Below are 16,768 nucleotides of genomic sequence, written 5' to 3'. Positions count from 1 at the left end.
GGAGTGAGTTGCTGGGTCCACAGGCTCAGGATCATGGTTGTGGGGGACACCAGGTTCAACTGGCAGACATACTATACAAAAACACTGTTCTACCTCCTGCTTTAGTGAGTAGCAACTTAAAAGTTTGTGAGCAGCCATCTATGATGCAACAATTGATGTCTCCTCATCCAGAGCAAAGAAGAATGAAGAAAATCAAAGATGCATGGAAACAATTAATCCCTTGGACTAGTGGACCATATGAACCTCAGCCTACATGACCCTGAGACCAGAAGAACTAGGTCATGCCTGGCTACCACTGTCAAACCACTTGGAAAGGGATCAGAATAGGAGATCCTGGATAGAGTAGGAGAAAAAATGTTTTTGAGAAAAGCTCAAAGTTATGAGAAAGACCAGGTTTTCTGATTTGATAGAGACTGGTGAATCGCCTGAGCCATGGCACCCTAGTCACTGTTCAGGTCTGGAATTGAACTCACTCCAGTGGCTTCCAGCCAAACAATAGGTAAGCCTACAGGGTGAATGTTTATACCAGATAGGTGCATTGCTTAGAACACTCAACCATGGGAGATAGGAAGGGCAGCACTTGCGCAGGGATAAAGCTCAGAAGACAGGGATGATAGGAAGGAAGGGCACAGGGAATAGGTAACCATAGGAAGTGGAAAGAGAGCTGTTACATACTTTATTGGGATTGCAATCGGTGTCATGGAACAATATGTGTATGACTGTTGAATGAAAAATGAATGTGCTCTGTAAGCTTTCACCTGAATCACAATTAAAAAAAATCAAAAACCTGCCTTCCTCAAGTTGACAGCAGAGTAGTATCAAGCGCATACCTCCAGGTGCTATAGTAACAGATGCCTCCCCAGACTCAGGGATGAAATAGGGAGGAGACAGGCAAACAAAACAAAATTAGAACAGAGGTGAGGTGAAAGAATTTCCAGATCTTTTCCTTTTCTTCTACCTGGAGCATGAAAGTTGGGTAGGGTGGAAGTAGGAGAGAACCACTTGTGACTTTCTTTCCCTGAGGTTGGCGTGGGGAAAACGCTGTGCCTGGTGGGTACTGGACAGTCTCATCCCTGGTTCTGTATGTTGGGTGGAGCATCCAGACTGTGGTTCCTGGAAGGCCTGGAGAACACTTCCCAACTCCCTCCTTTGCTGCTTCTGTCCTTCCTCTTCCTCATTTCCTCTCTCTCTGGTTGTCTTTTCTTTCTCCTTCCATCTCCTGTTAGTGCCTTTCTCTCTCCTTCCTTCTTTCTTTCACTCCCTTTTACTCTTCTACTTAAATCTTGTTATCTTTCCATTTTCTTCTCTACCTCGCTTTCTTCCATTACTTTATATCCTTCTCTTTTTCTCTTCATGATTTCACCTCACGTTTTTCCTCTATATTTTTGTTTGTTTTCCTTCGGTCCTCTCCTTCCTTTTCACACAAGTTTAATTACTGCACACAAATACGCTTGTCAAAGGCCTGCAGTTCCCTTCTCTACTATCTGCATCCACACACATCTTTATCAGATTTGGTTCTGGACATTGTAATTTAGCTTCCTTCCCCACTTTGATGTTCTGCCACAGACTTTTGGACTTACAAATGGAGGACCTTCTGTAGGTCTGTAACTAAATTTGGGAAACATTGCTGTGAGTACTTTAGTCTTCATATGTTCAATGTCATTCTCCCTTTTCTAGTCCCTGCCTTCATAACTACCTCTGCATTCAACAAGGAGAGAACAAGACAAGTCACTTCTCCACAGTGGTCCACAGACACAGAGGATCCTGGGTAACTTGGGGTTTTGTTTTTTGACTTATGTGTTTCTAATCGTATGGTCAGGTCAGTGCAAAAGGGTCAATTTGGCTTGATGATATTTTCTTTTGTTACTTTTATTAACTTTGGACAAGAGATGATTCCTCATCACAGAGTTGGGAAAATACAAGTCCCCTCCCTGTTTTTTTTTTTTTTTTGTGAGACTATAAAGATTTATCTATGAGGGCCGATCTCCAAGAAGGAAGTTTCTGTATAAAAATGAGATGAAAGCCAGTTAGCAATCATGTCAAGGATGTTCTCCCTGCAGTCTTTGTGGGACCATGAACTCCAGCATCACCTCTGTTTGGTGAATTTTAAAGTGGTACACACATCAGTTCTTTGATTTCTTATCAAAACCTGTTGGCATGATAGGAACCCCCCAATGCTCACTTGAAGTCTAGTCTTCCATTCTCAGATAAATAATACCAGACTGATGCAGTTCAGATCCCCACACTGTCCCTCACTAGCCATGACCTTGGGTAAATTGTTCCATCTCAGCTTTTCTTCAAAAAAAAATTTGAGGATATTAATACATAACACATATACATATAATATTAATGGGGTTGTTGTGAGAATTTAATGAGAAAATATCATTGAAAAGAGATTTCTGAAGCTGATTCAAGCTGCATCATAAAATATCCTACCCCAATACGTAAAGACACCTAATAAATAAAGAGCCCTTGTGGCACAGTGGTTAAGAGCCTGGCTGTTTATCAAAAGGTCGGTGAACCTACCAGCTGCTCCATGTGAGAAAGACAAGGCAGTTTGCTTCTGTAAAGATTACAGCTTTGGAAACCCTACAGGGCAGCTTTTCTCTGTCCTGTATGGTTGCTATGAGTTTGAATCATCACAGGAATTTTTTTTTTTTTTTTTTAAACATAATAAATGGCACTGACCATTGTCCCCGAGTGGTGTAAATGGTTAACATGTTCGGCTGCTAAACAAAAGTCTGAAGTTTCAAGTCCATCCAGAAGTACCTCAGAATGAAGGCCTGATGTTCTTCTGAAGTATCAGCCATTAAACACACTAAGGAGCACAGTTCTACTCTGACACACGTGGGTTGCCATGAGTCAGAATCAACTCCATGGCAACTGGTACTGGTACCATTGTTAAAGATATTCTTTGAAGCAGACTTTCCAAACACTTCCCATTTAAGCCATTAAAGCTCATCATTCTTGTGGGTAAGAAACTGAGCCCTTACAGCTTAGTTAGAAATAAAGTACAAGTCTCTTCTACAACATTCAAGATTTTTCTATGTCTTGTTTCTCTGAAGAATTGTAAAATTTGTTAATTTAAAATAGAAAATTCTAAAATTGTCACCCATATCTGCATACTCTCTCAATGCCTTCAGAGTTCAGGCATGCCCAGAATGTTAGAGTTTCTCACAGCTCAGTATAAGGTGACACTATCTTCTGCCACAGAAAACATGTCTCAGCTTCCCATTTCTGCTTTTATCTGTGATGCTTATATGATTTTGATGCTTGGCTTCAAGTCAAAGCTCATTATCATTATCCAGATCACACATGTGAGCCAGTGGGGAGTGTAGGTAAGGCCCTGGGAATATCTAGGAGCAGAACAACACAGGGGAGGGGGGACTGGCATGGGTGCCAAGGACCAGCCTTTCTCCTGTGTCTCAGATTTAAGGGTTTGCAGGCCATTACTTGTTCAAATTATCTAATTCTTTAAAATATAACCAAGGGCTAGTTTTCAACTGCAACATGCTTTTATACACAATTTAGTGGTATGATTAGTCAGGATACAAGCTATCCAAATTCTTGTGTATCCATTGTGTTCACTAGAAATTCAATTATGGAATGAAGAAGAGATTAAAGAATCATTGTAGGTGTAAACTACAATCCAGGGTATGAGGGCCTTTACAAGGCATTCTGTGAATTGGCATTCTGCTGCCTTCTCCAGCCAGCCAAATGACCTTGAAGATGACAGTCATACTTCCTAAGACTTGTTGTTGTTGTTATTTGCCATCGAGTCGGACGCGACTCATAGCGACCCCTCCTTGGGTTTCTGAGGCAGTATCACTACAGAAGTAGATTGCCTCATCTTCCTTCCAAGGAGTGGCTGGTGGGTTTGAATCGCCAGCCTTCTGGTTAGCAGTCAAGTGCCTTAGGGACTACGCTACCAGAGCTCCTAAGACTTACTACTATATAAATAGACAGATGACCGAAACCCAAACTCACTGCCATCAAGTTGGATCTGACAGCGACCCCTCCTTGGGTTTCCAAGGCGGTATCACTATGGGAGTAGATTGCCCATTCTTCCTTCCACAGAGTGTCTGGTGGGTTTGAACCGCCAGCCTTCTGATTAGCAGTCAAATGCTTTAGACACTAGATAGACAGTCACCATCAAGTCAGTTTCAACTCATGGTGACCTTTTGTAGAACAGAATGAAACACTGCTCAGTCCTGCATTATCCTCACAATCACCAGCATGTTTGAGTCCATCACTGTAGCCATTGTGCCAATCCATCTCACCAAGGATCTCCCTTGCCCTGCTGGCCCTCTGCTTCACCAAAAATGATGTCCTCTTCCAGCAATTGATCCCTCCTGATGACATGTCCAAAGCAAGCAAGTGAGACATGTTCTGTTATGACCTATAAGGTTTTCATCGGTTAATTTTCAGAAGTAGATTGTAAGGCCTTTTTCCTAGTGTGTGTCTTAGTACGGAAGCTCTGCTGAGATGTGCCCACCATGGGTGACCCTACTGGTATTTGGTATAGCTTCCAGTATCATAGCAACATGCAAGCCACCACAGTACAACAGGCTGACAGATGAGTGGTGGTTTTACAGTATAGGCCTTCAAATGATAGCAAGTTTAATTATTACTTTTTTTCTCTAGATACTGTATGGAGTTCAGGACAGAGTCACTGAGTCATCACTGTGCAATGGAGAACCGGCCTCTGACTCGATGGATGCAGTATCTCCGAGAGGGATACACGGTGTGTGTGGACTGTCAGCCTCCAGCTATGAACTCTGTGAGCCTCCGTTGTTCTGGAGATGGCCTCGACTCTGATGGGTAAGGGAGGGAAAATGGTTGAAGAAATTTTCTTATGACTCATTCTTAGAGATTTGTCCTCTCTAGGTCCAGAATGGCTGACCTGTACAGTATGTAACATATCAAGGCATGATTTGGGGAATTAAAACAGTGAGGAGAATCTTCTGTTGGGTAATCCAGACTCCAACTCTCCTGTTCATATTATAGGACCATTAAACACAGAGATGATGGGTCAGGTTGGATGTTTCAGGTTAGACTTGGCTCCCAAATGACCACCCAAAACCTGATTTTCCAAATTGCAGTTCTGAAGACTACTTGAATCAGAATATCACATGATGTGGCATAGTGCCTAAGGCATTTGACTGCTAACCAGAAGGCTGGTGACTCAATCCCTCTAGGCACTCCTTGGAAGGAAGGTTAGGAAATCTACTTCCATAGCGATACTGCCTCGGAAACCCAGGGAGGGGTCGCTATGAGTCAGATCCAACTCGACGGCAGTGTATTTGGTTTTGGTTTGGTGGTTTAAAAATCTGTACATTCCTGAGCTCCACTTCAGACCAACGGAATCAGAATCTTTGGGGTTAGATATTTAACAATCTCATAGGTCAGAGGTCAGAATTTTTTTTTTGTAATGGGCCAGATAGATATTTTCGGCTTTATGGGTCAATGGTCCATCTTAGCTATTCACCTCTGCCATTGTAGCATTAAAGTATCCAAAGATACCATATAAACAAATAAGCCTGAACTTGTTCCAATAAATCTTTATTTATAATACTAAAATTTGAATTTCACATCATTTTTATATACATGAAATATTCTTCTTTTTTATTTTTTCCCCAACCATTTAAAAATATACAAACCATTTCTAACTTTCAGCCCATACAAAAGCAGATGGTGAATCCAATTTGGCCCAAGGGCCATAGTTTGCAGACCTCTGCCCAGGTGATTCACATAGCACAGTTTGAGGCCCTAGAAATCTGTAGATTGTCCAAAAGAATTGACCCAGAAAACGTTTTACTTCCCTGCAAGTCTATCTCAGTCCTGTAACTTACCCTGAATAATCCCATGAATAGCTGAGAGAAGACTTCATGCTGGGAAGCTATTGGACAAAGACCAATTCAGGTCATGGATTAAGGTTTTAAATACTTCAGGTGGAACTGGTAAAAATGCAGATTAAAAAGTCAAATATGGACCTTTCCAGTTAATCATTATTTCCACAGTATGTTTTAATATTTAATAACTTGAATTTATGTTTATTAGTCATTTGTGCCTAAACACGTCTGTATTGAGTACATTGTATGACCAGTAAAATGGGTAAGGAATTCATATCAAAAGGAAACTTAATATTTAGATTTAATATTTTTCTGAATACCTCATCCATATTTTGACTTTAAATGAATTTATAATTTAATTTATACTCATAAAGTACCTTAACTCCTGGCTGAGGTACCAATGACCTTAAAATAGTATTTTTAATAATTTGGCTTTGTTCCTTCTGCTTCTCTAGTTTTTTTTTTTTTTCATTATGAAATCAAAGAGTTGGAAAGGATTACAAGAGATTATTTGCTTTAGACCCCTCTAATTTAAACATACATGAATAGTCAGCCCTTTTTCTTTTTTTTTAGCACTTCATATACGCAGATCAAGTTGGAGGAACAAATACTGTAATCTCAAACTTCATGTGCCATCAAACAGCAGAACTTGCTGTATAGGAACTTTTCTTGAAGGACAAGTGTTTAATCACTATGTGCACATTTAAGGGACAGAAGGAAAGCATTTTTCTTACTTTCATGGAGTCTATGGCCCAGGAGAGAGGAAGAGACCCGAAAAGCTATGTAAAATAACTAAACAAGCATCTTAAGACAAAAATGGAAGAGATCTCTTAAAGCAGTATTTGATTAATAGCAAAAAGGGAAGTATGGATAATGACTGTTTTGAGAGTTAAGAAAAGCAGATTTCTATATAGCCTTATGCTTTTGTTCACATATGCTCTACCATCTATGTTTTTAAAATCTTTTATTGTGATTTGGGTCAGTTTACAAGGAGATTAATTTCATCTATTTATGTTTATCAAGCACACAGAATAGAATACACTCTATTCTATTCCCCTTATCCTTAAGGTCCATGTTAGGTACTGTTGAGTTGGCTCCAACCCATAGCAACCCTATGTACAACAGAACAAAACACTGCCCAGTCCTGTGCCAACCCCACAATCCTTGCTATACCTGAGCCCATCATTGCAGCCACTGTGCCAGTCCATCTCATTGAGGGCCTTCCCCTTTTTCGCTGACTCTTCACTTTACCAAGCATGATATTCTTCTCCAGGGAATGGTGGAATGGTTCCTTCTGACAACATGACCAAAGTAGGTAAGACCAAGTCTGGCCATTCTTGCTTCCAAGGAGCATTCTGGCTGCACTTCATGCAGGACACATTTGTTCCTTCTGGCAGTCCATGGTACTTTCAGTATTCTTTCCCAACACACAACTCAAAAAGTATCAACTCTTCTTCAGTCTTCCTTATTCATTGTCCAGCTTTCACAAGCGTATGAGCTGATTGAAAATACCATGGCTTGGGTTAGGCACACCTTAGTCTTCAAGGAGACCTCTTTGTTCTTCAGCACTTCAAAGAGGTCTTTTGCAGCAGATTTTCCCAGCGTAATAATACATTGTCTGATTTCAACTGCTGCTGTAACTGGTGTTGATTGTGGAACCAAGTAATACAAAGTCTTTGACAACTTCCATCTTTTCTCTATTTATTGTGATGCTGCTTATTGGTCCAATTGTGAGGATTTTCCTTTTCTTTATGTTGAGGTGTAATCCACACTGCAGACTGTAGTCTTTAATCTTCATTAGCAAGTACTTCAAGTAAGTACTTTGAGTGGTAGTGAAGTCCATGGGAGGCACAGATAGTTGGCTGCTAATCCAAAGGTTGGAGGTTCAAGTTTACCCAGAGGTGCCTCTACTTTGGAAAGAAAAGGGCTAGTTATCTACTTTTGAAGAAAGAAAAAAGCAGCCATTGAAAAATCCTGTGGAGCACAGTTCTACTCTGACATGCATGAGGTGACATGTATCAATTATAGTTGACTTGACAGCAATTGGTTTTTAACAGAACCTAAATGAACTCTGCTCTTTGTAACCCAAGAAGGAATACTCAGTGTGTGATTAATCTTTTTTTAAAAAAACTTCAATTTATAATGTACTTGAAATTCTAATTTTCTTAGGTTTGCTTTTAGTATAACTAACATTTTAAAAATATCATTTCAGAAATCAAACTCTCCATTGGCAAGCCATTGGCAATCCTCGATGTCAAGGAACTTGGAAAAAAGTTCGGCGAGTAGATCAATGTTCTTGTCCAGCGGTCCACAGCTTTATCTTTATATAGACTGTAAACTATATATTTCCAAGTGTGTTTGTAAACATGTTAAATATTATCAAGTCAAATTCAATGCTTCATAAACCGTCAAAAACTGGTCCAAATCCCTGAATACATGTCATGGCCCCACACTCTGAAATAGAGAAAGAAAATTTAGGGACCAGTTCTCGAGAAGCATGGAACCTTTATTTTTATTTTTACTAAGACCCACCATAAAGGCTTCTATGGTCTTACATATTTCACTTTCCACCTGGATGTCATTCAACAAGAGGCCTATGACACACAGAACACATGGCTGCTTACACTAAAATTACCACAGCATGATCCATTTATTGGTGAGTAAGTTGCCATTTAAGGATATCCATATTTGGAATCTTGCATTCTTTCTTTCTATTCTATAATCTGCTAAAATCTTCTCACTTAAAAAAAAATGTATATAGAGAAATGTGCACTCTCACACATAGAATTCACATATATTAGCTCATAAGCTCTGAATAAATAATGTCAAGCAAACTGTCACAAACAATTTTCCACAGGGCAAGTTGTTTTAGTTTTCAGTAACATTTTATAATGAAAAAACAAACAGTTTTTCTAAATGAAATAAAATAAATGATTTTCTTTAGTTAGATGAAGAGGTCAGTCATCTGTGGTCAATAAATGTTATTCTGATGAAGAGAAATTTTGGACCTAATGAGTGAAAATTGCTATCATTAACATTTAGGATTATTTCTGAGACTATAAAGCCTGGAGTTGAGTAAAATAATCTTCCAGAGCCCAGTGCCAGGCATATTTTGTTCCACAGCATTGATTTTCTTCTGTTGGGTTCTGTTCTTTGAGAGCCAGGGGTAGAAGACAGAGGCATAGATACAGAGGGCATGGATTTTATTACAAATATTATGATCTCACACACACAGACATATTAGTCTCCTTATTTTATGGTTGGAAAACCAATGAATCAGAGGCAAAGTGCTTTAAGTGTCTAGGATGATGCACCATCTTGCAAGTCAGCAGCAGAGCCAAATTTTAGCTCCTCACCCAGGACTCAGCTTCTAAAGAAGAGCCTGAGCAACCAAAAACTGTGCTGTGGAAGCAAAGCCCTTTTAGTTTTTAGAAATAAATTTTAAATTCAGAATGTTTTCTTTGGAGAATCTTGCCTCAAGATTTAAACTATACGGAATTTGGTTTTAAGTGTATAAAATACTATTCACTAACAAATCATTACTAAATTACATATTTCTTGGTACTTACAATGTAATGACAGAATGCCAGCAACAAACTTAATAGGGAGGGAAACGTGCCCAATAGTTACTGCTGAGAGTAACAGTGTTTCTGACTACATATCCATTTAAATGTCAAAGTTGTTTTTTGTAATTCCATAGAAATTGATAATAAAAAATTTGAGTCTCATCAAGACTGAGAACTTTAATTATAAGTGCAGCATTAACATTTAAAGCCTATTTCTAACATTTATAAAGCAAGATTGCTGAAGTCATTCCTGGGTAACTTTTAATATGACTTAAGATTTGTATACCAGTAAATAAAATTTGTTTATGCTTTTAAAATTGCTTTATTTGTTTTACTAGAGAATAAAATTTCTGGATTTGTCAGAGAATGAACAAAATTTTACCAAAACAAAACAAAAAGCTTTAGAATTGATAGATACACATACAGTGACAAAGAGCAATAAAGCTTTAATGTATTAATGGTTCCAGAATGTGCTATAACATTTAATGAATTTGAATTGTAATCAATACTCCCCCTTATACATTCAATCTTTGGTTCATGGACATTAATTACTTTCATATTGAAGTTATACTTTTGTTACTTCTATTCTTGAGGAGAATTTCATAGGCTAGAAGGCAATTAAACAATGTTTTTGAAAAGCTCATTATTAGTTCTAGCAAAGCCCAAGGAAACAGTTTAGAACTGCAACATGTAGTCCTAAGTGATTAATGAAGACCCAAATGTTTTTATTTGAAAAGTTAAAGATCAAAGTATTTAAGACCTCATAGGCATTCTTTTTTAATTAGAGCTTTAGAGTTAGGGTTCTTTCCTCAGGCAATCTACCAATGATTTACCGACTCTAGAATTACTTATAGACTGATTTTCAAAAGTAAGTGTGGAAAGTAATTTGAACAAAAAAATATATATTCACCCAGAAAAGAGGCAAAGAATTAGGGACAGTGGTCATTAAGAAGAATCAGATGAAAAAAAGAGAAGAGGAACAAAGAGTAGAAAAGGAACAAGATGAAATATGACAGTACCTGCTTTTTAGGGCTTGCTTGGGATGTTTTTATTTGAGAACATTTTAGTTAAGCATAGGAGTCCCTGCATGCAGCAAACAGTTTGGCACTTGACTACTAGTCAAAATGTTGCATTTCAAACCCACTCAGAGGGGCCTCAGAAGACAGACCTGCCAATCTGCTTCTGAAAGCTCAAAAACCCAAACCAAACACACTGCCTTCAAGTCAGATCCGACTCCTAGGGACCCCTCCTTGGCTTTCCGAGGCAGTATTGCTATGGAAGTAGATTGCCCAACCTTTCTTCTGAGGAGTAGCTGGTGGGTTTGAACCACCAGCCTTCTGGTTGGCAGTCAGGTGCCTTAGGCACTACACTACCAGAGCCTTGAAAACCCTACTCAGCACATATGGAGTCGCCATGAATCAGAATCACCTTGATGGCAACTAACAGCAACAACACAGTTAGGCATAAATAGCAATACCTTAAATCGCTTCACACTACTCTGGCATAAACATTTTAATTAGCCATCTTTTCAGGTCATGCACAAAAATGATGGGAAACAAAAGTGGTTTCTGCTCTGTTAGAATGTTCTAGTAAATGTTCATACAAACAACTTTGGAAGTTGATTTAAAGAATAAGGTCCTAGACATTATGAGGTATATGCAATCTGATATCCAGGGGAGAAATATCATTCTCAGACTACTACCAATGATCTTATCTTTTCTAAGCTGATCAGTAACAGATAAATAAACTAGATTTGGGTTTCAGGGTATGCTATTAAAAGGGATGTTTCCTGATGAGCCAGGTGAGGTAAGGCATTCTGGGCAAGATAAGCATATTAAAAGATAAGTGAAACTTCTATGTCAAGGTGGCAGATGGATGGATATACATGTCCACCCTCTCCCATCCCAAAATTCCATTGAGATTACAGAATCCATAAAACGTGATAAGTACATACCATAGTTGAGAAAGGGGAGGGAAGGGTGCATTAGCCCAGAGATACTGAAGAACGGAAAGATTTTGAAGATGTTTAGTTGTTGATAGATGAATCAGAGTGGAGGGAGCCCTGGTGGAATCAGAGGTGAGAGCCATTCTTCCTGGGGTGAGGGGTCCCACTGAACACCAAACAAGATGAATAAAAATGTCCCCACCTCTAAATGCAAATTTGTGAAATTTCCAATCAAGGATAAAGAAAAGTCCATACATAAATGTTTGCAGACAGTAAAACAGATTACCTACAAGGAACAAGAATTCTTAGAAGACAGCAGTGTTCTCATCAACTTGAGTGGATGTTTGAAGTTTGATACAGTAACACCTCCCAGTTCTGAGAAATATAATTTTGAAACTAGCATTCCATACCAGCCAAGTGACTAATCAAGTGTGAGGGCAAGAGGCAGACTTTCAGAGATGCAAGGATTCAGACCTTATTAAACAACGAAAACAGTTGCCGTTGAGTGGATTCTGACTCATGGTGATTCCGCCCCCCACCTTCGTGAGGATTTTCAAGGCTGTGACCCTTTGGAAGCAGATCACCAGGCATTCCTTCCGAGGTGCCTCTGGGGGCTTTCAAATCGCCACCCTATCAGTTAGTAGCAGAGTGCTTATTTAATCATTTGTTCCCCCCAAGGATACCTAGAAGTCTTAATAAACTGTTCTACGTAGGACATTTCTTTCAGTTAAATATGACAAACTGAACACACATAGTTGCCACCTTTGTCCCCAGTTTCCAGTAAAATAACATTTAAGGAGTTTTTTAAAGGCAAACATATATAACTATAAGGAGATTGAAAAAGACAGTAAAAAGGAATGGCACAGAGTTTCAGGAAGAAAAATGCAGATGGCCCAGAGGTAACGGTCTTAGAAGAGAAAGCCAAATGTGCAGAGACGAAGCTAGGTCTTTGATTAAAGCAAAAACTGTGATATAACTATATTGGGAATGAGGGATGAAAAGTGTATTTAAGGGTAGAATGTGTTTTGGGTGCAGAGCGAGATAGGGGGATGCACAAAAGAGACTTAAAACCTCATCCTGTGCAATGGGAGGTCAATAATACAATAACAGCAGCATGAGCACATTAAATAATCTGAAAATCAGTACCTCAGAAAATAACTAAGAGCTGGGAATATTTGCCTTTGGGGAGTGATGAAGGGTGATGGACTGGAAAAAGGTTTTCCATTTTAAGCCATGCAGAAAAATTAAACTTTCAAAATTAAAACATGTATTGTTTCCATAAGTATGGAAATCAAAACTACAGGAAGAAACTGAACATGAAAGCATGATCAAAATATGAAACAGGCTAAAAGGTGGCATGATTTTGAGTCATTGTGGATTCCCTGGTTTATGCAGGAGTCTTTCAAAGTACTTCCTCCCCTGTGTCTCACTGCCCTGGGCATTTTGGTTTGTTGCTTTCTCTGTCCCCCACCTGTTGCCCTCGATGGCTGCAAGAAGTGTACGCCTTTTGTTTTTAACAAATGCTGCCCATGTGGCTACTCTGGCTGAGTTCAGGGGGCGAAACAAAGGCAAATCTGTGTGCCAGTTCAACAGGGAACCACCAGATAGGCCCAAACACAACTCTTTGAATGCTAAGCCCATAATGCTCACTCTGGCACCGGCAAGCCACACCAGTACAGTGTGATGCCATCCTAAGACAACTGCCCAGCTGGTAAATAAAAATGTCAGAACAGTCTCTTACTGAAACTTAGCAGCCACTTTTATTAAGCACTCCTCTGGTTGTTTTAAGTTTATTAGAGTCCAAAATTCTTTAAAAAAAAAAAAAGATTCTATTTTTTGCTAGCTTAATGGCTGCTTCAGTGGAAGGATCCTTGAAGCCCCCCTACTTCATTTTTTGCTGATGTCACTCTCAATATGACACTCTTTTGTCATTTTAAAATGACAAGTTAAGAAATGGAGGAGAGATTAATAGATGTCAGGGTTTGGGATGTAGTACAGGAGGGAGAGGAGTGTGGTCATAAAAGGACAACACAAGGAAATCTTATGGTTTTGGAACCTTTCAGTATCTTGATTAGGATGGTGGATATGTGAACATGTGCAGTTGATAAAACTGTTTAGAATATATACACACACACACAAGTAAAACTAGGAAAACCAGAATCATATTGATGGCTTACCATCAGTATCAGTATCTTGGTGGTGATATACTTTTGTTTTGCAAAATGTTACCACTGAGGAAAACTGGGAAAAATGTACAAGGGATCTATTTGTATTATTTTGTACAACTGGATGTAAATGTAGTTATGTCAATGAAATTTTCAATTAAAAAATAGTAATTCGGGATGATGCCTGGTAAAATATTCTATAGAATCCTCATCAAAAGGAGGAATATGCAGAACAGAATTTCAAATTTTCATGGGATCGACTTTCTAGAACCATTGAAGCTGGATGCACCTCACAACTATCCCTAAGGCAACCTTTAAACCAAAAATATCCCGTGAAGTCTTCTTTAAATCAAAGAGTTATTTATCTTAATTAGTAAAGAATGTTGGCTTTGAGTGTTGTACTCTTTTAAGACCTATGTATAGGGGATCAAACTGACAACAGAAATTTGAAAGATTAGATACTAAACTTAGGAGCAGGAGTTTGTGAATGGGGTATGAACAATTCAGAAAAGAAAGATGAGAATGAATGTATAACTTGAAGAATGTAACCAATGTCACTGAATTGTACATGCAGAAATTCAATTACTTATGCTATGCTGTGTGTATTCTCTTAACAAAAATAAATTTAAAAATAAGTAATTCAGAAGAATCAGACTCTGAAGATGAGTTTTATGTATATAATACCCAACTTACTTTGATCCTATTTCCTCTTCATGTATCCACAAATTACAGATAAAAATCCAGGTTTAAATAGATCTAAAATAGCTTTTTAATAAGTAAAATTATAAATAAGAAAGCATCATGCTATTATAGATAGATTTTATTTTTAGTGATCTTGGTAGTTAACGTGTCAACTTGGCTGTGCCTAGTTGAGTGGCTGGGCAGCTGGATGTAGTATTCCCCATGATGAGACTGGTAATCAACTCCATGTTGGAATCTACTGGGAGCAGCTGAGTAGCTGCCTTTGGGTATGTGGCCTGCTTCCCATATATAAGCAGCAGCTTTGGGAATGGTCTCTAGCCTATGGCACGCTTGGACCCTGCATGTAGCTGTGTCGTTGTTCAGCAGCCTGCCATGCTCTGCTGACCTTGGGACTTACAATGGACTTAAAGTTAATGGCCTGCCGTGTGGTTTGGTAACATCGGGACTGTGCCTTTTTACTTGTCAACCTTGGGGCTTCTCAGCCTCAGCAGCCAGCAGCTGTCTGAGTGAAGATGCCTCTAGCTCCAGTGGGCTGGGAGCAGAAGGCAGAGCTGGACCTCAAGGTTGAGGGGCTTTCACTCAGCCTCTAGAGCTTGGCACTCTGAGCTTGGACTTAAAGCCTCCAAATTGTAAGAATAAACTCCTGTTTGTTAAGGTCATCCCATTTGTGGTATATTTCTTGTCAGAGTGGCACTAGGTAACCAGAACAGTGATACATAAAATAACTGAGTATCTTACAATTAAATGCACCTAGATTTGATGAGAAGAGGGTGACTTAGAAGTTCATCTTGACTCATGAGGCCAGCTTTGGCACTAATCATCAAAATGCCAGTGATAAATATGGTGACAGTAGTTAGTGGTGTAACAGGATAGTGAGTCAAGGAGCACAGTATTATAGCTCTGGTGGCATAGTGGATAAGGCACTTGACTGCTAACTGGAAGGTCAGTGGTTCAAACCCACCAGCCACTCCGTGGAAGAAAGACTGGGCAAGCTACTTCTGTAAAGATTTACTGCCTCGGAAACCCAAAGGGGATTGCTGAGTCAGAATCAACTTGATGGTAGTAAGTCTGGTTTAATACACATAAGACCATAAATTTAGAGACAATGGGCACGTAATATATAAAACTTTACAGAAAATGAAACATAGATTATAGAATACTACCTTTTTCTATATAACTACTTCAACACTCTATAGACAATATGTGTACTCACTTGCTGAATAAAGCACATGTAACTACAAATACTGATTTGAATAAATCCTCTAAAAAATGTTAGTGAAAACTCAAAATTGCCTACCCCTGACATTATTTTGTATTTAGTATCTGTCTGTAAGATGGTAAAGTATGCTCTAATTGCCCCCTTGATGGCTCCCTAACTGCTAATAGTCATAATAGCTACTAATGAATACAAAGTATGTGCCTTAGGGGAAGATGGCTGCCCTCTGAAGAAAGGAGGAAGGACTATTTTCTGGTGCCAGTAAATCTAGAATAGCCTGAACACGGGCAATAAATGATGTCCTTTATTACCCACTTTTACTTTTTATGACCTCCTCTTACTGCCCTTCCCTTACCTAATTTCTATACACATATCTGGCACTTAGACATGGCTGCCCAAATAGCATTTAATACCAGGAGAGAATAACTTAGGCATTCTTCTCCTAAGACGTGAAGTGGGCATGCTTGGATGCAATCTAACCCTGTGGATGAACTTCAGAGAACCAAGGATGATGATGATGTATGTGTGTTCTCATTCCTGTCCTGCTCAGTCTGGTAATACATGCCTATTGACCATACCTCATTGCCCCGAGTTGGTCCAGACTCATAGTACTTGGGTTTCCAAGGTAGTATCTCTACGGAAACAGATTGCCCAGTCTTCCTTCCGAGGAGTGGCTAGTGGGTTTGAACCACCAACCTTCTGGTTAGCTGCCATGGGACTAATAGCCCACACAGACAAAAGTCTCTCCTAATCTGACACCAGGGAGCTCTGGTAGCATAGTGCCTAAGGTACTTGCCTGCTAAAAATTTTCTCTTTATATGAAAACTTAGGTGTGTTGTAATATATTACCTTGTACATTTATCATTCTATAAACAAATGTCTTGGTAATTAAGTAGCATATTAAGGCTATAAATCAAGTCATGACCTCTATGTCAGAGGCTTATTATTATTCAGTGTCTGGGAAAATTTTTATGTGTGTGTTATGGGGTTGAGGTCAGTCTACAGAAACAGCATAGGTTAATAGATATTTTTTCTCTTGTCAGGTTTTCATTCTTTCTTTTAATTGGAGCAGGAATTGGGAGTGGACATGAATGAGGCAGGGTTCAACAATTTTACACATCAAAGTAAAAAGATTCTTAAGAATACAATGATAGCAAATAATTTTACTGTTACAGCATAATCTTTAAATTAAATGACTTTGTTTCACAGAAAAGTACTGTAATAAACAAAAATTTTAAGATACATCAGTGACCACTAAAGTTACAACACAGTACTCAAAATATTTTAACTGTCCTCCTTTTATCAAGCTTTTACAAACATGT

The 16,768-nt window shown here is 38.9% G+C and overlaps 1 protein-coding gene across 1 annotated transcript in view; it reads left to right on the top strand.

Annotated features, from left to right (window-relative positions):
* The window catches only part of SBSPON (somatomedin B and thrombospondin type 1 domain containing), a 48,872-nt gene extending 40,690 nt beyond the window's left edge, over positions 1–8,182 (top strand). Inside the window, exons 3-5 of the mRNA XM_007958612.2 lie at positions 1,678–1,768; positions 4,645–4,821; positions 8,065–8,182. Of these exons, the coding sequence (XP_007956803.1) occupies positions 1,678–1,768; positions 4,645–4,821; positions 8,065–8,182 (386 nt within the window). The remainder of the gene's footprint in view (positions 1–1,677; positions 1,769–4,644; positions 4,822–8,064) is intronic.
* The last annotated feature ends 8,586 nt before the right edge of the window (positions 8,183–16,768 follow it).

The sequence above is a fragment of the Orycteropus afer genome, unplaced genomic scaffold, assembly GCF_000298275.1.
Source record: "Orycteropus afer afer isolate SDZICR_OR568_19922 unplaced genomic scaffold, OryAfe1.0 scaffold01045, whole genome shotgun sequence".
Lineage (NCBI taxonomy): Eukaryota > Metazoa > Chordata > Mammalia > Tubulidentata > Orycteropodidae > Orycteropus > Orycteropus afer.
This window is presented reverse-complemented; position numbering and strand designations above follow the sequence as displayed.